This window comes from Dromaius novaehollandiae, chromosome 1 (assembly GCF_036370855.1).
Source record: "Dromaius novaehollandiae isolate bDroNov1 chromosome 1, bDroNov1.hap1, whole genome shotgun sequence".
Classification (NCBI taxonomy): domain Eukaryota; kingdom Metazoa; phylum Chordata; class Aves; order Casuariiformes; family Dromaiidae; genus Dromaius; species Dromaius novaehollandiae.
Window position 1 is genome coordinate 137,412,461 of NC_088098.1, and position 27,816 is coordinate 137,440,276.

The 27,816-nt window shown below is 39.1% G+C and overlaps 1 protein-coding gene across 4 annotated transcripts in view; it reads left to right on the plus strand.

Moving 5' to 3' along the window:
- The window catches only part of GPM6B (glycoprotein M6B), a 113,546-nt gene that overhangs the window by 9,943 nt on the left and 75,787 nt on the right, over window positions 1–27,816 (plus strand). For 2 of the 4 annotated variants that reach the window (XM_064500081.1, XM_064500124.1), the window contains exon 2: window positions 12,136–12,204. The exons of the other annotated variants lie outside the window; for them this stretch is intronic. In XM_064500081.1, the coding sequence (XP_064356151.1) occupies window positions 12,136–12,204 (69 nt within the window). The remainder of the gene's footprint in view (window positions 1–12,135; window positions 12,205–27,816) is intronic. 4 annotated transcript variants of the gene reach the window in all.

The following is a 27,816-nucleotide window of genomic DNA, read 5'->3' on the forward strand; positions in this document are numbered from 1 at the left end:
CACCTTATAATCACAACAGTAACGTCAGAGAATAAATCTTATTTAATATATTATTCCGACACTGAGGTAAGACCTTATCCTGTAATTTCATGTACACAGGTGGTTATATTTGTTTGAATGGGATTTGTGTTTGACTGTGATTTCAGCAAGGGTTAACTCTGATTTGAATTCTGTCAGTACTTATCCGTTCTGCTGTTTGACTAAGGTATGGATGGTAAACTTTTTTCTACAACAACCTCTTCCCTCTACACTTGCCTCACCCAAGTTTAAACATAGGACAGAAATGACACACTGGAATCACTATTTTAGGGGGCCCTGGAGCCTTATCTGACTGAACTGTGCTGACCTGGGTCCTTCAACACGTTCTGTTTCAAGAAAGGAGAACTCCAGAATTTAACAGTCTTTTAATACTATGGTATTAAAATTGTAATTTAAATTGTATTAAAATACAAATAGTATAATACTAATTGTATTAAAATATTAATAATATTTTACTAATATTTAACACTGCCATTTTAATAGCATTTCCTTTGTGTCAGGCTAAATTACTGACGTCACAACGGTATCCCAGAACTGAATTCATTCTGAACTGTCTTGACTGTAGTCCAAGAGACAGTCAGGATTTAGCTTCTGGGCACTCAGATGACTTCCATAGTCAAAAACGGACTTGCAGCTAGAGCCTTCACTTTTCGATGGCAGACATGGTTGGAGCTGTGATGTTTATAGCCTTCAGGCTTGACAGCTGCCATGTGCTTCCGTTTGTCTCAAAGAGGACGGCTGGGAAGAGCACCCAAGTGATAGTCTGTATCCCAGACATCCATGAACACTCAACTTATTGTGCTGGTGCTTCCAGCCAGGACATACTGGCAATTAATTGAAAATCCTTCCTCTAGGTCATCAAGGCTTTTAAGGAGCTTTTACTCTTATTATATCAGAAACCACCTTCTTCCCTTGACTATGACCTGCCAGGATAGCTGGGTTCCTCTTAGCCTCTGAACTTAATGATAACAAACATGAAGCTTGAGAGAAGGAGCAGTATTGCAGCCCTTCTTAGCTGTGCACCTGCTCCTAGTGTCCCTTGTGTCAGAGACCAGCATGACCAGGGGTCTTTGTGGCTGCAGAACAAAACATAAGACATGATGTGGGCATCTGTTATCCTTCCTGCACTAGGTTTTTGAGGATGGTGCTTGTATATCCTGTCTCAGCCTAGTGTGAAATAGGGTAAGCTTGGTTTTTATGGTGTCTGGATTTTACCATTTATCACCAAGATACAATGGAAAATTTTTTTCAGACATAGCTACAACACTGCGTAAACCATCCTCCTTGTGCTTGCATATACTACTTACTTCATTTATAAAAAGCCCTGTGGAGTTGGTAGCTTTGCGTATGAAGGTAATCAGAACGCCCTTATAACCAGTAGGCCAAAAATTACTCAGTGCGAATGTCTAATGCTGTTCCGCCTAGGCTGTATAGCTTCTTTACTATCACAGTTCATATAGTAACCCTAAACTTGCCTCTGTTCACATGCCCTTGAATTGGCTATTGTCTTGATCTCTCATACATTAGCATGCAGACCTTTTCATTCCAGCTTTGTTTCACGTTTGAGAGTTCGCTCAGTGTCCTGCAACTCTCTTCATGAAGCTGTGTGTGGGCTTACCTGTAGCATATATGGTAGGAGTTTTCACTACGAAACACTGACCTTTCAAAATGTTAGTCCTGGCAGCTGTTTCCCTGCGGAGACATGGGGAAGCAGGCAGTGCTGCACTGCCAGCAAGGTTTACCACTGTCTTTTGTTTCCCTCATAGCTATGGTGACCCTTAATGTGAGACCAGGAATGTACAAACTGGAGATAATTTAAGGAAATGTGTAGCACTGCATACTGATTAATTCAGGTCATAATACTCGTAGGATAAGTACAGCAGCTTCCTGCCTCCCAAGTGGTTTCTGTGTTGCTGTTGTGAACCCCTTTGACTTATGCCGAGGAAAAAAAACGCATAGTAATTAAAATTAATCTGAACTGCTTTAGAGGAGCCTGATTTGAATTAGGGCATGATTATTAACTGTATAAGTATTTTGCTTTGTTCATTCTTTCCTTTTCCTCCCCTTCCACACACACACACACACACACACACACACTCTCTCTCTCTCTCTCTCTCTCTCTCTCTCTCTCTCTCTCTCTCTCTCTCTCTCTCTCTCTCTCTCTCTCTCTCCAGTAGCTCAGTAACATCCACTGGGTTAATATCTGTTTAGATGCTGGCTGAAGCCACTCATCTTTGCAGGGAAAATAAGGGCTTAGCTGACATGTAGAACAAGGACTCTGTCAGAGGCGTGGTGCCAACCACAAAGCTTGCTGATGCTGCCACTCTCCAGTCTTAGCCCACCCACAGAAAGCCAGGACTATGGGAGCAGAAAAAGAGAGATGAAAAGGTAATTTTATTGCGTACATAACTGTACTGAATATTGTTCTTGCTGCAGTCATCTGAAGTATTTAACTGACAAAATAAGTCTGCCTGGAGTATCATGTTAAAGTTCTCTGGGCTCTAATGACATTGCCTTTTGTATGCCCACATGGGAACTCCAGGAAAAAGCAAGAGTGAGTTTTTCACTAAAAGACCATTTGTGTTCAATAACTCAGTGCAAGGAAATTTTACAGAGAGTGTTTTAATCTCAAAGCATGGAAACTGTTCGTTTGAATGTTCAGAGTCCCTACATTATGGCTTTCTTTCACATGAACTATAAGATGCGCCCATGTTTTCTTTATATATAGATGACACCATTTAAAAAGTATGCTCAAGCTTGTTTTTGTAAGGATGGTAAACTATGAACATGGGTTTTCATCATTAAAGTTTTTTTTTAAACAACAAGGATTTTGAATCAGATTGTCTTGTCACAATTAGCAAGTTAGGTTTCAATTAGCAAAATATGTATCAAAATTTGTCATGTTAAAGTTGCTATTTGTTCTTCAAGGCATTTTTTAGACAAGATGCACTAGAAGCTACTTTTTTTAAAAAAAAAAAAAAAGTTCTTTTCCAGTACAGTGCCTGGATGCCCTGAGCCAATTTGTTTTGTTTTGCTGGTGTGGTAAGGCCCTCCATATGTGTGACCTCTGTTGATGGAATGAATATTCTTTTTTTTTTTCACTATTGTTTATTTTTACAGCATTTAAGAAGTTGATGTTGGCAGAAGAACAAAAACAGTAGGAAGCCTTTTCTTTTCTTTTTTTTTTAATCCAGACAATCAGGATGCTTATATTGGGAAGAACTTTCTCTCTCTTATAAGAAATTGAATGCTTTTTTTGGTGGAAAAAAATGTTTGAAATGTGCATTGTGGTATGTTTCTTTTTTCTTCCAAAAGAATTGTCTCCACTGTGGAATGAAACCAGTCCTTAGTTTGAAGACTCATACTGGATGTTCCCTCATCTTGAGCACTGTTGGAAGGAAATTGTGGATAGTACAGAGAGGCTGTGCTTTTAGGCTGTGCTTTTTTTCTGTTTTCTCTGAAGCTTCAAGTTATCTTTGGAAAGCAAGAGAGAATATAGGCCACTAAACGTAATTCCTTTTGGTCCTGTAAAATGTTCAAGGGTTGATAATCCTTAAAGATGACAAACCCTTCTCTCTATTTAAGAATTGCTTTGTTGCAAGATATCATTAGCCTCTACTACCCGTGAGACATTTCATGCCCTTTAGAGAGGGTTTCCTCTGTCATCTCCATACTGTCCTTGCAGGGGGTTGATTAGCAACCTTCTGGAGGGCTGTAGGTGCTTAGTTCTTCAGCACCACAAAATCTTCATTCTCTGTTCCCACTCCTTTCCAGTCATTGTCTCTTGTGGTCCTTGAATGCTCGAAAGATCACAAGACCTGCTGATATTTTGGAGCCTTTTGTTTACTGTTTGGTTTCTGAGCACTTAGTGGCTGGTACTTATTTTAAATTTTCTCTCTTCCCTGAGGAAGAATGGAAATCTACTTTCCCCACCCCAGTGAAAGATGCAGTTTCTCCTGTGTGCTTTAGAACCAGGTCTTAAGCCTGCACCCAGTTTTGGTAACCTTGATGATGGAATTGAAAGAGGCAGTTCAAGCGTAGCTGGCAAGTGCGAGTCTCTCTTCCTAGGTGATGCTAGTACCTTTGCACTTGCCTTGGGGAAGAAGAAGGCTAAATCTGCCCCACACAGCTTGCCATCTGCTTTTTGCACTCTCGCCTTTTGTATTGGGCTTACAGTTGCAGGTCCATAAGAGAGCAGAAACTGTAGGCAAATCTAGAGCCCATAAGCACATGTGAAGGACCTATGTCCCAAAGGAGCATATCTGAAACAGAACGCGGGAGGCAAGGAATATTTTTTGGTAGGTGGTGCATCCTTGGATAGACTTATAGGACATGGAGGAAAAGTGTTCTCTTTTAACATCATAGGGTTGCTACATTTTCAGTTCTCAAAATACTTTGTGCTTCTTCCCCCACCTTTTTCCCTGTAGTAAAACAAGATCTTGCTATAAAGTTATTGTCTGTGTTTGAATGATGTAATATGTCTAGCTGATACTTCCAGGCCTTCCCTATTCAGCAGTCACTAAAAAGGCTTAGTTGCTGTCTGTGTTATAAGTGTTTAATCTAAAGGCAATAAATTTGAGGGTGGGGGGATGAGGAGTTTCACAGTAATGCCATTAAAGAAATTGTTACAAAACTGACATAAGCACCATATTTTTTGCTTTGCAAACTCTGCATTTTTCAGACAAACTTTATCATAGCAAAATAGTTAGGAAACAGTGGTTAGTGGGTCAGACAGGCCCAGAGGGCTAAATTGGTTTTTGTTCAGCCAAATGTTAGTGCTTTTTAATCAACGCTGAATTCTGTGTACAACACTCTCTTCCCCGCCCAAAGCCATAACAAAATAAAAACGGGTATTCAGTTGGGTCATGCACAACATCTGTCTGTTACTAGAACAATTAGGGAGTTACTACAATGAGCGAAGGAAAGCTGCTCACAGCTACTGTCATAGTCTCAACGTCATGGCTTTGGTGGTCTGCATACAGGCAGCTAGCAACTTAAAGATCTGAACCCAGTGCCAAAGCTTCCTTTCAAAGGAAAAAGAGAATTTCTTTTCACGTTTCACGCAACACGTAAGAGAAAGGTACAAAATTCCAGTAAAACTATATCCCTAAAATTGGAAGTGCAGTTTATTCAGTGCTGTGAAGTAATTGCATAGATTTCCTTTTACTCCTCTAAAACTTCTGTAGGTGTTGGACTACTTCACATTACGGAATTATTTTTTCAAATCTCACAGCTGCCACCTGTTCAGTCTCTAGTAAATGTAATTAACATGATGGTAAAAATGCTGGAGGCTTTGGAATCTCAAGTCTGAACAGCTTATATATTCTCTGGCATAGATCATGTGTTAATTGGGCTATCCTGAAAAGTTTCAATTTGTCTTGATATAGGTCTTTCTTTTTTTAACAATAATCTCCATGCAGACCAATTTCATTTAAAAAAAAAAATCTGTTGCAGTAAAAGTGCCTCAGTGGACGTCTAATGCAGGCATCTTTAATTTGAAGATTTTACATTCAACTGAACTTCTCCTGATTGATAAGACTTTATTAAATCCTTTCCCAAAACAGGCTGAGTCAATGGTGTATTTAAAGTTAAAAATTAACCATGAATTACTGGACACACATTGATGGTTGCTCTAAAGCAACTCAAGAGCAAAAGATAGCTTTTTTTTTTTTTTTTTTTTTTTTTAAATTCTGAAGCAATTCCCTTAACTATCTTCCATTAGAAGAAACAGGAGGAACAAGAGCCCTGTGATGTTGCATTAATGTTACAAAGAGAAGGAGGGTTAACTTGTTTTTTCCCTTGTATTGAGTGAAGAAGTTAGAAGATAAAAGCATTGTTTGTTTTTGAGGGTTGCTTTCTACTGAATATTACGTTAGTGGATGGCTTCTTTCCTGAAATTTCCAAATAAAAATACTTTGAAAAAGAAAAATACAGGTTGCTCTGAAATGGATAGCTGAATTCTAGAGATCTAGGACGAGTCTCCTGATGATGATAATGATCAGTGTTGATCCCTCCTACCCCCATTATATGATAAGCTGCAGGGGGACAGTGGGTGCAGATAGCGGCTATTTGAAAAACTAGGCTAAAATATAAACTGTATGCACATTTATTTAAATAACTGATTCTCAGAGTGGAACTGTGAGTCGTAGGGTGCAGTCTGCTAGCAGCAAATACTTGTCAATATGAAGTTTTATCCCAGTTCGGAAATGCACTAATTATGTGCTCATCCAAGACATGCCAACATTTTTGTGATCTTGAGAGAGAATACTTGGTATACTTGAATGTAGGACATTTAAGTACTCTGCTAGATCAGAGTCTGTAGGTGCATGTTTGCGTTGAAAAGAAACTTAGGAAAATGGACGTGCAGCAGGTAGAATTTAGCTGATTTGACACGTTGCAGCAGTGTTTTATTACCATTGCAAATGCTTGCTTTATCAGACATCAAACATAATCTTTTGTATTAGACGTAAAAGTGGGAAAAAAAGGTTTAGAGTGGTTCATAAAGCATGATTTGGAATAATTTTTGGATTGACTGTCACATTACATTAGAGATCATTAAATGAAATATTTCTTTGGCTTCATCTTTCAGGTAAGCAATTACAGAAATATGCACTATTATTTGATAACCCAGAAAATACCTTTCATTATAATACAAGATACAAAATGTATTTTTTGCTATGAGCCCAGTGTTAGAAAACGTGATTGAGGATAAGTACCATGGTACGAGGTAGTTCTGGTGGAAATGAAGTACAGTGTAGCTTGGATAAAAATAAAGCATTTGTATAGGAATGACACATGAAAGCATAATTACTGGCTTCTAACACAGGATTCAGGTTAGCTATAAGGTAACATGCATGGAACCTTTGACTTTGAACTTTTTTTTTCCAGAGCCGTGCAACACTTTGGCAACAACAAGAGTTGTAAAAAGATTGTTTTCCATTTAGCAGTCAAATTCAGTGCAGTAAGCAAACATTTGGTCTGTTTATTGTGGTAGAGATTGTAACATAAATTATGTTCTTCCAGTATAATTGCAAAGTGTATACTGGTTGCATGGTTTTCATGCTTGCAAAATATATTAAAAGTGCTAATACTTACTTGAAAGCAGTGCTTCTAACAGAATCATAAAAGTGTTTTTAAAATGATGGATTGATTGCCGTGACTGTAGGAGAACGTTGGTTGTGCTTTTCTGAACTGCATTTTTCATAAATGCATAAAAATGCAAAGAAAAACCTAAATGCCTGCTAATTTTTCAATAGCAAAGTGCTAATGAGTACTTTAACTGCAGCCTTACTAGGCCATTCCTCTCAAATAGACCACTCCCCTTGTATGTGCATTTATCAGTAGAAATTAATACTTTCATACACAGAGTATTTGAAATTTTTGTTATATTCCAAATAAACTTTAATCTCTGAAATGCTTCTTTAGGTATAGGAGTACATAAGCCTACGTGTAGCAGCTAGGTGGCAGAGATTGTGCCTTTTTTAAATAAAGTGATACTAAACAGCAGTGTTGCTTTGTAGTGACTGTTCAGGTTCTTTAGAAGAAAGACTTTTGTGATACCTTTGTATTGCCAGAACTGCGTCCTTTGAGAAGACAAACGTAAGCAAACTTCCTCTGTTTTACTGATGGTACCTTTTCTTTAGATGTCTAAAGGTTCAGAAATAGATTCTTCTGTTGCATATCTACCATGTATGTGTTTTTAAAACAAAAAGTAGTACATCCGATATATGTGACTCTGTGCTTCTACCAGTGTGGCTTTTTTCCTGTCTGCTGTCATGTTCTACATTTACCTGTCATACCTTGGGCAAATATATGCATACATCAGTTAAATTACTCTTGTGAAAGAAGGTTTGCTACATGAGTATGCCTGTGTGGAACAGAAGCTTAGAATATAAATATTTGGGAGCATGGGCTGTTTCCTGTGTTTGCGTAATCACTCAGAGCTGAAGCTTCACCCTAGTTATATGATCTAGAGCCTTTTAGTAATGCAGCAATTATGAAAACAATGTGAGGAAAAAAAGTTTTCTCTGTTTTAAGATGTGCTTCTGCTTCACAAAGTGTGCCTTGTATTTTAAAATTAAATTGACTTAAAATGTAAATGCAGTTAGTAACAAACATTGGGCCCTACCAGGAAAATTTCTGAATTCAGTTGATTACTGCGATCCATACACAGTTTGTTCTATCCTTTGTTGGGCATTGCCTATCTGTAAAGATGGTAAGTCATTTTGATGTGCTTCCTTAAATTCTTTGTCATTCCAATCCTTTTCTTTTAATGTTTGGCTGATGTCCACTGCAGTCGGGATAGGAAGCCAGAAAAGACTTATGCTTAACTCTACAGTTATCTCTGAACTTCAAAACGGAGCCTTCGTTAGAGTTGGCAGCTGTTAGACTAAACTGTTAAAGTGGTTAGGATGAAACACTTTCCTGTGAGCGTAAGAAGATTATTTAGGATTCTTCAGTTAGACTGTTGTAAGGGCGATATGAAGCATATTCATGTTCTTTGATTAAAGAAAGTGTTAAAAAAACCCACGACCACCACCCAGAAAAACAGTTCATGAGAAATAGTGTCCCAGTCTTGCTGGGCTGTTCTGTGTAAACCACTGGATCAGAAACGTGTGAAAGGGCTATCTGTGTTCTGGGTCCATCCATTACAGTGGACTTTCTAGTCTGCAAGCTACGTGTCCTGTGCCAAGAGCATGAAAAGTATTTTTGAGTGTATAATCTTATCAAAGTTATACTAGTTTGTTTTAAGGAGAGCTGCAGTAGGTTTACTGAATAAGAAAAAAAGTTATTTTGGTTGGCAAATAAATGCCTTGTTATAAAACAGGGTGTTTAAGAAAATGCTTGAGGATGTAGAACTTAGTATTCTCTTTAAATAACATTTTATGTCGAACAGTTCTCTTACCTGATGACATCTTGAACTACCCCCTCCCCCAAAAAACTGATTCCTTAAAGACCAAATCTGTCAAAAGACAACAAATATATATATTTGTTAACACCTATATTTGCCAAGAGCATGATGTCCTAGAATTTAATGAAAAGGATCAGTGGATCCTACTTACGTATCTTGAACATTGAACAACACAAGTCTTAGGTAGCAACTGAATAATTTGTAGAGTTACTGTGAAGTCCTTTCAGTCACTCCAGCTTTTTCATGTCCATTTTGAATATTCTAGCCAGAAATTGCATTGCGCTATAGGAAGCGTAGTCTGACAAACACACTTGCGTTAAGTTTCCCAAAGGTATTTTCACAGGAACAAGAATATTGGCTTAGCAACATGCTAAGCTGTGTATTAAGGCAATATGGTGTAGTGTTTAATGTCTTGTAATTTATGTGAATATTAAGTCATATCTGTTCCCATTTCTTAGTTATGTGGCTTTGGGCAAATAAGTTTAACCCGTGTGGCTCACTTCTATTTCTTCTAATTATGGGTTCAGGATGCTTAAAGGGTGGTTATTACCTTCACAATGCTGTGGTGCCTAAGTGGGGGGGTAATGCTGAAGAAGTTTCTCTGTGGGGAAATGTGACTTAGAGTTGCGAATGTAGTTTCTGTGTGTTCTCAGCATTTTCAGCTACTGTGTATGTCTGAACCCTAAAAGAGAGTTGTATCTGAAAAGGCCCATAAATCCTGTGCTTTTGGTATCTCCTTTCCAACCATATAGCAGAAGGTTGGAAGAAGAAACAGTCTGCAACTGAGGAAAGAGTCATCATCTTGTCTTTCAGAAACCAATGTCAAATTTTTCCTGCAGTTTAGTTTTTTTTCCAACAATTTCCCTGCACTTTGTCTTTCCTCTCTGGCTTTCCACGTATATTTGCCTATATAGGAAAGAGAAAGAGCCTTAAGAAATTACGAGCATTAAGAAATATGCCCTGTCTGCAAACCAGTCCATTGTTTCTTTCTGTAATTACTTGGGATGGATGGTTTACACATTAATATAGGTGATGGAGGGACCTCTGCCTCTGTTACTTGACTGAGAAAGAGCCTGTCTCACAGGGTTTAGGATTTTGAGATTGAAGGGTCTTGAATGGGGAAGCTCTTCTACTCTTTCTAGGTCCTGAACCCCTTCCTGAGACACACAGTCCCTTCTTGCTCTGTCTACACATCTCTCAAGATGAATTGTTTCTTGTGCTCTGCAAGTAAAGTTAGCTGTATGCTCTTAATGGTAATTCAAGTGCAGGAAGAGATCCAGCAACTGGGACAGGGAAGAGGAACTTTTGGTGTGAGCCCTTACGAGGTGCTAAACCCGCAGCCTTGGGAAGAGAAGATGCAGAACTGGGTGAATGAATGAACTGAGCTGAAGGGGAGAGGGGCAATAAATAGGGGGATTGCAGAAGAGGTAGGAAAGGCTGTACACGTAGAAAAATGGAAAGTCCTGGGAAAAGAAACTTTTCTTGCCTATAAGTTAGAAAGGAAAAAATGCTCTAAAAGGAAAGGGAGTTCAGATTTGTGCTTTGGACCCTGTGAATGGAATATTTTAGCTGTGATTTATATCCACAAGCAACTTGCATATATAATTTAATTTATTTTTACTTCTGTCAGTAGATGCCTTTTATTTTGGGTACATAGCACTAACAATGGAACCCAGCATAAATCATCTGGAATTTAAACTGTATGCCTATTTCATAATTTAGTACTTGGTTTCCACTGTTAAATTATTATGAGTTATGGTTTAACATCTGTTTGGCCAAATCAGAGAGAGACACATAGCAAGTCATGGGAGAGAGAGTATGCGTGACTATTACTCATGAAGACTTTAAGCATAAGTAATCTCTCTCTATTTCTCTCCCTCCCCCTTCATAAAGCAAACTCCATCTTAGTTTCAGAGGTACTGACTTGCATGTATGAGCAGTTTCTCACCTGAGTTGTCTCCTCCTAGCCTCAGGGCAGGATTGCTTACAAATTAATTACGAGATTCACAGTCCAATTCAGAAGAATTTAGGAAGCCTTGTCAATACATCAGATTTTTCAAGGCATCTGTGGCACTCGGTGTGTTTTATCTCCAGGACACAGAGCACTGTTTTCAGGCCAGATTCTGATATCCATTCTTAATGAATGGCTTTCACTGCAACAAGGTCCAAATCCAAATGTTGAATATAGCAGATCTGATAAAAGCAGCAGAATTTGACCCCCTTTTGGCTCTTGCTATGTCCGCTGTGAACTTCAATAATGTTTTTTCATGATGTTTGTGAGATAATCCTGGTTTTTGCTGCTTGATTTATTTCTGACAACTCTGAAGGCCAATGAATATGGTATTTTCTGGAATGAAGTCTGTGTTTGGGGAGATGGGGGGGGAAGCTGTTTTTGTCCTTTTGTTTTTAACTCCTCTTCCATAGAAGACACAGTGTCCTACAAACAGATAGAACAATAGTATATTCCATTTTAGCACAGAACCACAAACGGGATCTTTGGAATTAAATTTGGCGAATTGCCTGGATATGTTCAGTTTTTAACAAGTACTGCTTTGTGCATTAGCACCCTACGCTTCCTTCCCCCCTCCCCGCAACTCTGTAACTGAAGAGAGGAGGAGAAACGAAAAAACAAAACAGAATAAAAGCATCTGTTAGAGAGAGAATGGGGGAGAAAGAAAGGATGAAAAGAGGAGAAAAAAATTCTTTCAGAACAGCTGTCAAATTTTTCCAAAGATCTGGACAGAAGTTTTAAGTTAGTCACACTCCTGAGTATCTGATTACATATGTATACATCTTTTTTTACATTATATGAAGCACTAATTTTTGTATGGAATGCAGCTCAATTTTCAGCAGAACATTCATTTACCAAGACTTTGAACATGTATATGAGCATGGGAGTATTTGGCACAGTCTAATACTTTATTCTGTGGGTTATTTATTTGTGTGTGTGTGTGTGTGTGTGTGTGTGTGTGTGTGTGTGTGTGTGTGTGTGACTGGAGACATGCTGCAGTGAAGAAGATAGATTACTATTGAATATGGTAACTAGGTATAGTTTTGACATGCATTAAAGGTACATGTTAAGACTATATTTTATTAAATGTTACTGTTTGCAATACTTTTTTTTTTTAATTTGCTAAAGGATAAGTGGAAGCCTCAAGCTCAAAGGATTATTTTCCTTGAAACAGAGATCTGTGAAAATACATCTCATGATCCGAAGGCAGTAATCTGTGAAGAAAAGTACTATCTTGCTGTTGGTAAGATCATTGTTAACTTATTGACAAGCCAGTGGGCAAAGGTCTTTCTCCCCCACCTACCCCCTTTTCTAGTCAGGTCAAACAGTGTGATTGATTGCAAATCTCCATTAAGGTGCAGCTCAAAAATATTTTTGTATTGGATTTAATGCAGTGTATTGTTTCAGCCTATCTCCAGAGCAAAATCTGTTCTCCTCATTTAAATGAGGATATATTCCTAAAATCAACTATCTTGAAGTGACTGCGTACCATATTGCAAGCCTGTGTTGTCCACAAGCAGCCGTGCAATAGCATGACAAACTGGGATTCTCTGGTAATTATTTAGGTGGTGACTGATGTTTTAGAATAGTTTCAAAAATATAACCTCCTGGGTGCTGATGCAGGAGAACACACTATTTTTAATGGTTCTGCAAGACACAACATTTCCAGGAGCTTTGGGGGTGTGAAAAAGTCATCAGGAGGTGGCAGAGGTGTGAAAAGAGCATATTGAAAAGAAAATTATTCAGTAATGAGGAATTATGTGTAAATAACCAGTGTACAAAGAACTGTTAGCTGTATTTCTGAATCAAGCGTCACTTTTCTTTTCGAGTGCACTGTTACACTATGTCTGTTTTTACCAAAATCTCTATTGCTGTGCAGTGAAGCTTTATGTGAACACGCAGCTCTCCCCCCACCCAAGCAACTCAGTCAAATAGGGGAAAATTAGGTGATGCCAGTGTTTTCTGAGAAATATATTTTGGACAAGAATTTCTTTTCTAGTATTTTATTATCTGTAATATGTAAAATACATGATTACCTACTACAGGCTCTTATTGTATGAAGTGCTGAGGAAAAAAAAAAGGTTTAAAAAATAAAATGAAAAACCTTCAAAACTTAAAGTTCATTTGTTCCATATTGAACCAGAAGTCTTCTTACATTTATGTATCACAGGAAATCTTATTTTGGAAATTGTGAGTTCTGAAGCATACTTCTCATTTTAGTATTGGAATGAGTGGGTAAATGTTGTATTACTTCAAGATAGGCTCGTAGTGGCAATTTACTGTACCAGCTATGACTGAAGTGGTGCTAATTTAAATATTTTCAAGTTTATTTTCTCTTTTTATGCTCAAGTGGAGCCAATTCTTACAGCAGTCTGAAAATCTTACCTATCTTTTACAACACAGTGAGAACTATGCTTCAGAGTGAATATCAACTTGAAAAAATAATATTTCCAAAGTAACAATTTAGAATCTTTGTGAACACGTGGATGAGCTGATGAAATCTCAGACTTTCATAAAAAAATGTCTAGTCAAGTCTTTGAGAAATGAGTGCTTCCAGAATAAGCATGCTCTACTAGGTGAGGTTTGATGCTTTCCTGAGAGGAAGCAACTGTGAATAAGTATGCAAATAAGCTAGCTTTTAATGAGAGAGAGAAGTGTAGAGAAGAGAAAAGAAAGACATTACGCTCTCTCCAGCTGTACTAGTAGGAAGCTTGGGTCACTGGGCAAAATCGAAAATTGAAAGCTATAAAACTGAAGTGAATTCTGTTAATTCTCTTAACTGTAGGCAAAGTCATTTCACAGTAACAGTGTACCGAAGGAGAGTATAAGCTCAAATATTTTAAATTTAGAGAGAGTAAAGGAAAACTCTGTCAAGTAAATGACCATAATAAAGGCTGTTTCTTCACTAGTGTTTTATTTTTGATCCAAGAAGGAGCTTCTGAAGCAAAGCTCATTTATCCTCACTTACTGCTCTGGTTCAAATCTCAGAGCAGTCTTGGAGCACATGAATTGAATTCCTTTCAGATGAAACTGAACTGAAATATGCCCTTGGGAGGGCACCTAAAAAGTTCTCTCTGCCGAGGATTGCTCAGTTCATGGGATCAGACTGGAGCTAGTTTGAAGTAAACTCCCCTCCTCTTTTTCTAAAAATACATGTACAGTGGATACTGAGACCTCAGCTGCAACTGTTTTGCCCTATGGATCTGCTGCTATTGCTTTTCAAATTCACTTTCAGTTGATTTTCCAGTAACCACTTCAAACATGTTGCTTGAACTACAGGTAGCCCTAGTGCTAAATTTGCACATACTTTTGTTATGTATATAATATGCGGCTCTGTCTTAAGAAAATACATAATCTGAGTTTTTTATTTTATTGGAAAATGAAGGATTTTTAACTTTTTAAACTCAGTTTGACATCAGACTTTATTTGGATGAAGAATGCATCCTTTCTAATGCACTCCAACACCTTAAGTTTTTGTTAGTTGACTAAAACAAGGTTAAATAAAAAACTATGTATCAAACTGGGTTAAAAAGGGAAGCTCGTGTAGTTAAGAAATAGAAATAGTTGTATCTGGTCACTCGTGACTAAATATATGCTGCATTTTAACTCTGTGTGTGATCTCCCACTTGCCAGCAGTCCACACTTGGCTTGATGCAAGTCTTTATTGATAAGCTACAAGGCACAAGGGTGGGAGAAGCTGAAGGCATCACGGGGAGGCTGGTAGGTGCAGGGACCGGAGCTCATCCATGTCGTCAGCGTGGTCCCTGCCTCGTTCCTGTCTGCAGTGCAGGTGGGCTAGGTACGCCAAGGCAAGGCCAGGCACAGCCATATATCCCAGCCATCCATGTAATGGTGTTGCATGGTCCCAGCAGCCCTCCTCAGGGCTCCTCCCTGTTGCCTGCTGCGGGGCTGCTGGGGTTTGATGGCTTGGACTCAGGTCGTCTTCTGCCTTCTGGTGCTGGGCTGCTCTTAGCCGATGGCTGAGGCTGTCCCCTTTCCAAATCTGAAGCGCTTTCTTGACTCTAAATTAACCAGTGTTGCACTAGTAAATAAACTGGAATGAGGGAAATGTTTAGAACAACTGCAGGAAAATATGGGATTCAGGAGGAAGAAAAAAAAAATCGGTAGCCTCTGATTCTGAGTGCTTAGCTAGTCACTGCTGCTAATCTGATTTTGTGTCTTTAAAACCCAACAGAATATGTAAGCTACTTGAATATATGGTATGCACAATGATCACATAGATACTATGTGATGCGTCAGTATAGATTTTTGAAGATCAGAAATAGGTTTACGTTTGAAGAAAACTAAATGAAGTCTTTCATTCACTTTTTATTTTTATGGTGCATCCCTGCCATTCTCCCCCCTTCTCTCCCCACCCATTGCATGCAGACCCACAACCCTGCCTGGATTACTGACGGTTGTCAGAGTAGGATCTATCCTAAGGAAACAATGTATTTAAAGTATGAAAAATGAAAAGACACAGGGTATACCGGGAGGTAGTGAAGTTTTTGTGACTTACTTCCCATTGACTTTTAGTTATTTTGTGCTTTTTTGATTTGATAGTTTCTGTAGGTCTCTCTTTAAATCCTGTTAAGGTTTGACAGTGAGGACTTAACAAGGAAGAGGTAAAACAGTTAAGTGATATTAAGATGGCAGTGTTGAATAGGGCTGGCTGTAACACAACTTCTGAGCTTTCAGAGTGATTATTCAGGGTAGGCTAGGAAAGGAAATTATTTTTTTCAGTGAGACTGTGCCCTTACCACAGTTTCGGTCAGTGAAGCCCTGCGCCCATGGCTGGGTGTGATGAGAGGTGCAATTCTCCTGTGCCAGCTCCCCATCGGCACATGGGGCAGGCCAGGCACGACCGGGAGACGCATAGCTGTAGGTGGCCATCAGCAAGTAGTGCAGCTCATTAGGGCTGGACCTATAGACTGAAGCTGCTGTTGATAAGGTCCGAGTGTCCTCGCTGTGCATGTTTCTGGGGAGCAGAGGGCTGCTTCAGATGAGCTCTGATCTGATCCCACCTGCCGAACGCACTTAAACAGCTGGAGCACGCTTAGTGTGCTCCAAGACCATGTCGTGATGTGAGGCAAGGTATGGTTAAGTGGGGAGGACTGGGAGATTTGCTTCAAAAGTACACTTGTGATTTGAACTAAAATGCTAGTTTTTAGGGTTTGTGTAATGTAGCTGCACCCTAACTGTTCAGTCCCTGCGTGTTTTTGTGAGAGGACGGTGCTGATTTTGCCTGTGCAATTTAGTCTTGGCCGTTCCTGGTTTATGAATATTTTCCTGCAGTGTGCTTAACGTTCTCTTTTAGTTTGTTTTTTTCTTGGAGCATATTGGTCGGTTATAATTCAGATTATATTGTCTGTCAGTGCTAAACTGCTATGTTGTCTTTGTCAAAGCTTGGCTCCAGCTGTTCACCAGTGGCGTGAATGGTGTTTGAGTGTGCACATCTGGCCATTTTTGGAACAGGTTTAGTACATTCCTTTCAGTGCTAGAGTTTAATTTGCAGCTGGAAAGCAGACCAGCGCTACACTTAATTATAGAGTTTAAGATAAATGCTTTCTTTGTGACTGCTTTGTGAAAATGATTTATGGGAATTTTCTGTATCCTGGTGTGTTTCTTCCCCTTCTCCCCACCCCAAGACTGACATCCCATAACTTGCATGTTAGTCTTTGCATCTGCTTGCTAAGTCCTATATATCATTACAGGAACTGAAGATACAGACCATATAATTAAAGCCATAATCTGACATAGAAATGTATGCTACAAAATTGCATACCTTTTGGTGGGTATAGGATATGAGAAAAATGAAGAATTGAACTTTTGCAGATAAGTACCAGCAACTTGTTTGTCATGTGCACTTGAGGAATGTTTTGTAATCTGTTCCAGTACTCATGAAATACAAGTACTCTGAACTGGGAAAAGTGGACTTCTAGTGTCTGAGAGAGCCAGACATTGATGTGGGACAAACAAAATTAGATTGTTTCCTATAGAATTGCTCTTGAATGTGTTTGGTTAGTAGTTGTCTTCCAGAGAGGTGTGTGTGAAGATAATTACTAATCTGGGATAGACCTCAGTGATGCTTACTTTCAGCGAAACTCTGTTTTGAAGACTCATGCAAATAAATTGAAAGTACTTGTTTTCCATTACAGGCTCAGACCTTGTTGTTTATTTCTAAGGAGCAAGCAGAGAAGGAGAAATGGATGGTGTCTTTTTGCTGCAGTTGCATCTCTAACTCTGCTCAGTCATTGACCTGGTCCTCATTAGTGTTTTAGCATCTCCCATCTCCTATGAGTGAAGATCATGAAGCTGTATCTGTTTTAGTATTTGCAGTTTCTAAATGTAAATGATTTGGGGTACTTTGTTTGTCTTTAATAATGAACAACCCATGTTAATTTGCTTTTAAATCATTGCCAGAGGGAAGCATCATTCATTCATGAAACTCAAGCAGAGAACTTGACCACTGATAGTTGTTACCTGTACTGCAGAAGTGTAAACCTTTTCACTAGATATAAAATGTTTTCTGGAGTGAATTGTTGGGCTTTTTTTGTTTTCCTCTTTCAATTTTCATTTAGCTGGTTGAGAATGCTTTTTGTCCATCTTTGTCTCTACTCCCCACGCCTCCAGCTCCCCTCAAAATCATTTCCTGCCTGTTTTTTTGCTAGAATTGGCGGGTCTGTTTACTTGTAGTAACCATCAGTTTGCTGCTCTAGCAGTTCTTGGAGCCTTATACACAAAACAGGTTATGGTAAGTCAAAACTGATGTTAAAGTATTAGACAAGGAGACCATGGGAAGTGTTGAGGATGATGAATTGCTAGTTGCCACCTCACCTAATTGTTGCACAGTAGTATTGTGTTCTTTGTTTGGGATGTGGAAACAGAATTTGCTGCCATTTATCTTTCATCTTATCTAAAAACTCTATTTCATTCTGCTTTCTAAAAGCCTTTGGAAAAATAGCTCATTCAGTTCCAGCAAAGTGGAACTGCCTCTGCCCTAGCAGCAGCCACCTAATTGACTGTGCCATTTGGAAGAGGGACAGTTGAAGTGGGAACACTGGCGTGCTTGCTTTTGTCCATAAAATCGATCAGCTGGTGTATGGGAGAAGCTACGTATTTTGATTCACATCTGGTTATATATCCCTGTGCTCAGTAATCTCTGGATAAACCTCCTATAAGTGTAAAGGTTACTTCTATTAAGCAGGCTTTTTCCCTCTGCTTCAATACAACATGAGTGCATTCATCATCACATCTTTACCATTACACATCCTGCTTATTTTCCCTCTTTACCGCCAACTTAAAATGATTAAAATGCCCTTTATAAAGAAATAACTCAATATCTTAAAAAATGTAAATGGATACTACATGTTTTCCATTTAATCTAGGACAGTTTGGACCTCACATTTTCTGCAAGAAATCCTGATGGGGAAGTAGTTCTTGTGAAGAGGAGCACTTATCAGGAAATCTCTTTATGTTGTTTGGAGCTGGAATAACACTACACCAATGTGGAAAATCATGTTTTATTTACTGGGAGGGAGACAAAATGCTGTTTCTCAGAATACTTTGTGGGGCTGAGTCAGGGTTTAAACTCTTAAATTGTATTTTTGTTTGTAGACTACAGTGTATATAAAATTGTGCTGTCAGTCACAAAAAGACTTCTTTTGTTTTTTCCATTATGTAAGCCAATGAAAAGACTTAAATATGCACAACATGCAGGCACATGTTTATAGACACACACACGCACAGATATGTAAAGCCTTTGTTACGTGATCAAAATGTTTGTCTAATATTGTATTCCCTGTTTCCCACCTTAATGTGAAATGGATAGGTTATATTTGCTAGACATTTTATAAAAATTCCTGTTGAACTTGATAGGCGTGTGCTACAGCTCATAATAAAAAGAAGTAAACTATTGTGATCCAGCAAGTTTGCTATTTATCCAAACGGCATCTGTGTATATCTTGATTGTTTTTACAATGCATTTTTTTCCTGTTATGGTAAAAAGCTTTTGACAAGGATGATGCCCTTATTAAGGGGTCAGTGCTATGGAAGTTGCAGATGACCATCCTAACTGCTGCAGGAAAAGAAGAACATGCCTTTTGGGTACTTTGTTATAGTTATTGCTTGTTCAGACAATGATGAGTTGGGGCTTCTCTCAGTATAAGAACCACTAAAATGTTCAAAGCAAATTAATAATAACTAGCTGCTCTTTGGGTTACAACTTTTTGTGACTGCTTTCTCTTATATTAAGAGGTCACAGAAAAAAGTCCCGCAGAAATCCACTAAAATATTTAGGGGCGGGAGTGTATGACATAAGAGGAGAGACTGAGGGAGTTGGGGAAGGGAAGGAAAATGGCTGGGGAGTGGGGTCAGATCCAATTGCCAAATCATAATGGGGCAGATGTAGAGAAGATGGCGATAGATACTTTTCAGATGTGTGCACCAAAAGGACAGGAGGCAATTGTCACTAGTTGCAGTAAGGGAAATTTTTATTGGACATAAGGAGAAAAAAATGTTCAGTGAGAGTGGTTAGGTGCTGGAAGTTACCCGAAGAGGTTGTGGAAATTCTGTCCTCGAAGATTTTCAGTACTCAGCTGGGCATGGACCTGAGCAACCTGATCTAATTTTGAAATGAGCCCCTTTTTAAGCAGCGGATTGGATTAGTTTGTCTTCAGAGGTCCCTTCCAAATGAAATTATTTTGCAATTCGAACTTCATTTGCACAATTTGTAGCACACCGTTGTGGAGTGTACGGTCCTGTCCCTTCCCTCCCTCCCCGGGAAAGATAGGTATATAACTGTGGGAGAGAAATCTCTGGCAAAAGAAATAATTTGTATGACTGTTGTCTTGGCTACTTGAGAGGGTGCTGTTGGACAATTGGTCTTCCAAACTACTGCCCAAGCTTACGGGAAACTTTGCCCATCTGTGATTTGTCATGACTTTCTTGGTTAAAAAGACCTGCATCATATTTTAGACAGATATTAAGTATCAGTGGGAATGTGTTCCTGTAGCTGTTAGAGCTGTTAGCAGCATGTATGTGACAAGGTAGTGTCATACATCACTTTCCACTGTGTCTGCCTGGAGGGTGAAGACTCTGTAACAAGGTCAAGTTTCAGCTCTGGTTTAATACAGGTTTATCTTCCCCCAACCTGACCATGTAGTCTTATAGCCACTTCCTTTTTTGTTGGTGACCATTCCTTCTGAATACTTAATTCATAAATACTAAATGAAAGATTTAGTATGTGTGTGCATTACTTAAGCATTATTTAATGAGTCAGGCCATTTTATGAAAATTCATGTTTGACTCTACATGATTGCTACATAGTGCAAAGACTTGGGCAACCTTAGAGGCTCATTAAGCCCAGAAGTTGGAATGGCATCAGTCAACACAAGACAATTATCCATTTTCACTTTGAAATGGCAAACATTTATTTTAAAGGGTTGATGAAAATTTGTTTCCCTAGACATTAGCCAGTCAGATTACTTGATTCATCTGTTACTATCTTTGCTCAAGGATCTGATCTTCATATAAAGAAACCAGTTAATGATGAATTTCTCTCATCTTGAGAAAATAGTACATTTAAGCTAAAGAATTTTTTTTTTTTGCCGCCTTGAATAATCAGTGACTCTTTCATATTGCAGTTTAAAAAAGAAATCCAGGATGCCCACTGCAGTGCTGTTCAGTGATCAAGAAAGATGTTTGGGAGCTTGCTACTTCTGTTCACTGAGCTACTTTTTTTGTATAGTGCCAGCATACAAAGGATCTGTGGTAATCCAGGACCACGCTCCCCTACATCACAAATGTCAGCTAGCAGCACATCATCAGTAGGGCTAAACTTAATGTGCCTTAGTTCTCAGTGTCACCGTTTTCTCCCTAAACACGTTAGCTAGCTAATAAGGATTGAAACCAGAGAGCTAAGGATGTGCTTCAGTCCTCTGAGCTCTGGGGTTGATCTGTGCGTAATTGTGGAATTGCCTGACTCTGCAATAACTTCTGTGCATTACTGTAAGTATGCAACATAATCTGTTTCACAGGCACACACAAGATGTTTTAAATTAATATTCCACACTATTGGATTAAAAGCAGTACAGATTAAGTGTTTCCTCAGACACTCATTTAAGTGTTAAAGAGAGCTATTGAGTGTTCTGAACCGTTGATGCTTGGTTTTAACTCCTTTTCAAAGTGTGTCTAAAATATATCTGCTGTTTTTTAAGCAAACTCTCATTGAAATTTTGAGTTTGAGGTCTAGCAGTGTTGTGTGGTACAAGTTATAGTATTGTAGGTTCATAACTGGACTTCCCTGAACAGAAAAATTGCTTCTAAAAAGCCTGTGGCCGAACTGCACAAATAGATATGTTGAATAGTTACACTTATGGAGTACAGCCAATACCAGTGAGTGGAAAGAATTGCATAAGTCCTAAGAGGTAGTGGAAAGATCTGGTCACTAATGAACTATAAAAGACTTTCAGAAATTGCTGGTATTATTTTTAAATTTTCTATTGATTTTTGTGACAGCTTTAGTGATACAAATGCCAAAAAACTGTGGATAGAAGCTGTTATGTATTATCCAGAGCATTAGTATATCATTTATTTAACTACGGAGTTAAACAAAGAAAAGTAACTTCTACAAAATTTCATTTTTAAGGGGCTTAATATATATGAGCAGGAAGAGGGAAGAAAATAGATAATTTAGTTGTACTGTCCTTGATTAAAGAAACAGCACAATCAACCTTCTTCTACTGACCTAGAGAAATAATTGTTATGCTTTCAAAGTATTGATCTTTGTGACTGAACAACAGAATAGGAAAATAGTTATTTTTTCAGTTGCCTATCATCTAGTGAAAGATAACTGGATAGCAGAAATTAGTGAAGTAAACTTTATTCCCTCTCAGTCCTTGGAATGAAAAGGAAATTGCAATGTCCACATTCCTAAAAAACCTATCAAATCCACTCTGATGTGCCTTTGTGTAGCTTTACAATACAGAATGCATTGTCAAGGGGGCAGTTCAAAATCATCAGACAGTCTGATACAGAGCATCAAAAAGTGAGGTAGGCAGTGGTGAATTGTTAAAGAGCTTCTACTCATCTCTTAGACCATTTTCGAAATCTAAGATTTTACCATTCGTCTCTAGCTAATGCTTTTCCTCTAAGAAGGTATCTGCTGTCAGCTATCTAATAGATGCATGACTGTTGGTGAAAGCACTCTCAGCCAAAATGAAAATGAATTGAGTCTGGTAATCATGAACATTGTAAGGAAGGCACACCGATATATTATCCAGTTGGTTCTCCCCCAGCTCCATGCAGTATCCATACAATTCCTGGCAAGCATTTGTCCTGCCTTTTCTGGAAATCCTCCAGGGACTGAAATTCTCAGCCCCTTTAGGTGATTTGTTTTGGTGCTTAGTAGTCCTTACATTTAAAGGATTGTATCTTTGGGTTTTTTTGGTCATTCCTCTTTCCTTAACCCTCCCCTTCCTTCCAATTTCCTAATAATCAGTCTAAATTCCCTTTTAAGCCAACTATACTGTCTGTCGTGAACACGGAGAACAATACATTCTCATCCTTTTTGCAGAAACCTTTCACGTCCAAAATTTTTTGTCATCCTCTTTTTTTTTCTTTTTTTTGGCAATTGATATGTCTCCATGGCAGATGGAGGTATATCTGAGTCTAAAAATAATGTGTTTATGCTTTTTTCCTTGTTTATGTATATGTATGCTTTTTTCCTCTTTATCACTCTAGCCTTGATTTACATGGCTTTAACCCATAATGCTTAATTAATGAGGCATACAATAACACATAACTAGGCAGTGATGAATGATTTAGAAATAGCAGGCAGCAGTAGTTAGCTACAGTTATTGGTTTATACTCACCTGTCGGGTCCAAATGCTGCAATTAGTTCAGCCTGTGGGTGAATTGGTGCACTGTGGTTGCTTCGTGATCGCTGTATGCATGTGTGTGCGTCTGTGAAAATCCAAGGCCTGTCCAGCCCAGACCTGAGCACCCCTTGATCCTTGCATCAGTTCCCACAGAATCCAAAATGAATCACCCTTTGCTTAACCCAAGAAGGATTTTCATCTCTTGTCTGAAGGCTGCTGCTGTTCTCATTTTTATAGAGTGGAAAGGAACAGCAGAAAGAGAGAAAGGCACTTTTCTACTGTTTTGGTTCAAGAGGATCTGCTGAGACTAGCAGCTGTACCTAGCGAAGATCCAGAGCAATGCTGGAGAACCAAGATTGAGGGTTTGTGGGTTTTGTGAGCTTTTTTTTTTTCTTTTTTTTCTTTTTTTTTTTTAAGTATAAAAATGAAGTGAATTGTATGTTCTGTTTACAGCAGCTTGAGATGATGTTACCTGAAGGCCTTCGTGTTTTAGGAAAAAAATGACTTTTTAAAGGACACTTTGGGATTAGCAGAAGCTTAGGATATTTTAAGGTTCCTTTTAAGCCTGATGAGCTCTCATACATGCATCTGTTAGAAATTATTTGCAGTATGTCTTTGCAGAACCTACCACTGGTTGCATAAAGCTGCAGGGTTGGTATTTGAACAGTCTTATACTCTTGTATTTTCAGTCCAGTTTTTTGCATGCATCTTTAAAAAACTTGCATGTATTTATTTAGAAGACTTTTCTGCATAATGCTTTCTAGCACAAGTCAGAAAGCACTCAATTCTAAAAGTTTCTGTATGCTGGTTCACAGCAAAAAGTGACTCATCATAATGACAGGAAAAAAGTTAACTGAGCTCCATGATAGATTTACTGCATGTGATGGTGGGCAAGTTGTTTGTCTATAAAATACTGATATATGATATCTATTCTTTTTGCAAAGTCTCTCTGGAAAGAGAAACTGCATATCCTGTGGGCCTGTGGGGGATTTTTTCCTTGGTTTTTAGTGTCAACAGATGATGATTAGATGACCATAGTCCTTTAAATTGAAGTAGGCTAAAGCTGCGAGCCCAGGAAGTCTGCTTTCAATTCCCTGCTCTACTGTGGATTTTATGTTGGAGTTTGTGTCAGTACCAAGGGAGATAAATGTATGTAGAAGTTTAAGTCTTATTGATCTTTGATCTCTCTTTCTCTCTTCTTAAGATAGACAGCATATGCCAATTATTTCTTCTTTATGCATTTTCTTTCTGCCTGCTCCCTGTTAGAATTTAATTCCCTTCAAATTCAAAGTTACCTGGTTTATGGTTCTTCAGAAGTTTGCCCATTAGCAGTATCATGTATGACCAGCATGGGGGCTATGCTAGCACTCAGATTGCTAAATGTTAAAATTTCTGGCTGTGGGAGGAAGTATTTGATGTGGTTTGGTTACTGCTGGTTGCTGGATGCTGAGAAAAGCTCCATCCTACAATAAAAAATGAGACTCCCAGGAAACAGCCTCTGAGCTATTACTGGGAATCCTCCTTGCCTTAACTCCTACAGCTGATACATGTCTTGTAGATAATGGCCAAAGGTGTGATAGTTAGCACCTGGCTTTATCTTATTTGGGATCTCTAGTCAATACTGTAATTGAAATACTGAACAGTAGGAAGGGAGGTCTGTGTGAGGAATGTTATGGAAAAGTTTACGAAAAAATAGACCAGGATTCAAAGTGTTGCGATAAAATAAACAGTCTGGGTAAACTTACAGGCACACTGCTCATCTGTTGATACTTATTGAAGCCACAGCATGGAAGTGCACACGAGTAGAAAAGTGAGAGCTGGAAGATTGCTGCAGTATATGAAATTGCAATATTGCTTCAGGAGTTTGGTAATAACAAAGACCAGACCATCTTGCATATAGTTAGAAATTATCCTTTTTTTTCCCCAACAAGTAGCCTTGCACTCAACTCCAGCATCTAGTCTTCATTCAAGAACATCAGCCAAAAATACATGTGAAGTATATCCCCCTTCCACAGCCTTCTCACCTGCAGAAATTGTACACTTGATGACCATGTAAAAGTATCTTGCATTTCAGACTGAAGTTTGATTTGGTGTGTGTAAGCTCTGGAACAAGTCTGGCTTGGACTTGCTGGGTCACACTGAATTTATGAGTCTGGTGGTGCTATATAACTTAAATTAAAGCAATCCTGTGTGATCCACAGCCCGTTGTGTATTTCCATGCACTTCACTGAGCCAATAGCTGTTTTGAAGAAATGAGTGGGTGGGTACAAGGATGGGAGCCGTAAGGTATATGGGAGCTTGAGGTGATGACTTAACTAAGCAGGAGACTGGGAAGAAAAATAGCTAGCCTATATTGGTTTGTCCTAGCAGAAACAGGCTTCTGAATCAGTAGGCAAGACTTTATGTGAACCACAAGAGGATACCGGGAGTGCAGTTGAACCCCAGCCTCTCTTGGAAAGTATCCACTGGGATTTCTTCTTGCTTAATGCCACAGCACTTTCCATTATGTACAGGAAATATTGTATATTTTACCTTTTTTTTCCCTTTTGTTCTTTTGAACATAGTAATGCATTTCAAACTGAAAAAGAAGGAAAAGCCCTCCAAACCTGTGAGTAGTAAGTACATAAAGGGCTTCTGCTGACTGTCTGTGATGAGGCTCACTGATGCTTTGCTCGGATGTTAGCCCAGACGTACTTAAAGCCCTAATCCCATCATCAGTCTCGTTTCTATTTAATATGGGTGAAACATGTGTACCTGTTTAACTTAAAACCTGCTCAGTTGGGTTTATGGTGGCCTCTACTGGCGCACCAATGCAAAGAAAAGTAATCACAGTATCTGCTGTTTGAGAAACCTAACAGTCTAGAAAATCTGTGCTTTTTTTAAGCAAGGTTTGGGGAAAAAATCCTTCTAGAGCTCACACTTTTGAGGGGAGTATTTTGAATCAAGACTTGCAAACTCAAGCTGAAGAGCATGTCTCTTCATATATTGACAGCCACGCACCTTATTCTGTTAAGCTTACGATTTTGTTGCCTTCAGCAGCAGAGATGGCCTGGGAGAAACTCGCTCTGAACCGTGTTGCGAGATGCAGCTTTTGGGAGTTTTGCACCACCCGCAAGCGAAAGATCACACTGAGGGGCTCGGGAATATGTGGCTGGGAGAAGTGCACAAGGCGGCATTGTGCAAGCCGGAGGCGCTCAGCCTGCCCATTGTCGGCGCTTGGCGTTTGGCCCCCGGGGGGGCCGCAGGCTGTTGTGACTGGCATGCTCAGCGGCGGAGGTTGTTTGCTTCGTGCCGGGGGTACAGAGGTGCTTTATCTGCTATCTGCTGTCTCTTTTAACCTCTTCCTGCCCTTCCAAAAATCAAATCTGAAGATAATTAAAACTGCTTGAAAGCCTTCCAGCTATCTTGAATTAAATAAAACAGGATAAAGTCAATAGATGTCTTAAGCTGTTAATAAGAAACTCTCATTTACAGCTGAGAGTCCCTGCTGAGCCGAGAGGAAGCTTTAAATTGATTTAGGTACAGGGCTTTTCCCACTCCTGTTGGATAAGAGAGAGAAAGTTTGCAGGGGGTTTGGGCTCGAGGTGAGCAATATTAAAAAAGGGAAGGGAATCAGTTTGCAGTTTGTGTTTCTGTCCTTTTCTTCTGAAAAACACATTTCTTTGAACAACAGAAGACATTCTTGCTTTGGTTTTAGATGGTTCTTAATGCACTTGTGAATACTGAGTCTCTTCCGCAGCGTATTTATAAAGCCCATTTGCCAGCAAATTGTCAGTGGGGGAGAAAGGATTTGTGGGTGGTTTGTCCTTTTGGTGTGTTTAGTTTTTGCTAGGAATTAAAAATTTTGCTGAGCTCTGGGACATACTGTTCCCTTCTGGCAGTTGTTATGTGCAAGGAAGATGTGGCCTCTCATGTTTGCTTGGGGTTTTTTCCCCTCAGATCCCTGGAAACTGAGCTCTGCAGCCGTTACAGCAAAGTGCCAAAACTTCTCAGATCAAGTGAACCTGTCTATTGGGTTTGCAATTAAGTTTACCTGACTCATGAAGATGATCTGGTATCATAGAAGTTCAGGCTCTCAGAGTCGTGATCCAAAAACACAGGATTTGTTTTTAAATTATGTACTTTGTGTTCCTTATTTTTGCCTGTTTGTTAATTGTTAAAGGTTACATTCTCAGGCTTTTGCTCAGAAAACATGGAAGCTGGAAAATTTGTTTTTGTTTTGTGTATTTTTTAAACAGTTTACAGCTGAGGTTTAACAGTTGGAAAGCTGAAGCCCCAAGAAAAGCGCTGATTATCATGAGACTTGCAACAGAATCATGAGATGGCAGTGTTGCTACTAGCAGCTGATCTTTTTGGCAATGCTTCATTTTGTAGATCTCCGTGCAAATGCTTTTTCCTTGCTAAAAGCCATATATTGACAGTTTGCAATCAAGACTAAATGCATGATTATTTCCACTATCTAAACTGTTTATCACTTACATGTTCCTTCTAGCTTTGCCAGTTGAAATTCTCACAGGCACCAATTAATACAATTGTTTTCCTGGCAACACATAGATTTTGGATGTGGTTAAATACATTTAAATTAATCTGACATCTGGAGATGTGGGTAATGAGAATAAGTTTCTGTGTTACCAGCTAACTTTAGATGCACAGGTTTGGAGGCTGGTCCCTCTGGGCTCTGTAGCTAACTGTGAGAGATGGCAGGAGGGAGCTCGCAGAAGAGGGCTCTGGAGAAAGCAGCTGATGTGAGGCCTGCTCTGGTGGTGTTGACTATCAAAAGAGCCTGAAGGGACTGGCCTCTTGACTGATGTGCTTCCATTTAATTTGACCCATTTCAACAAGGGCATTGTTGGCTTAACAGCCCACCCAGGAGCTTTCCCTGACAAGTTCAAGGATCCTTCAGCTTCTCCTGGCTGCTTCTGTCCTAAGGTTTTAGCCCAGGTTTATTCAGGTGTGCTGAAGGAGGGCATAGGCAC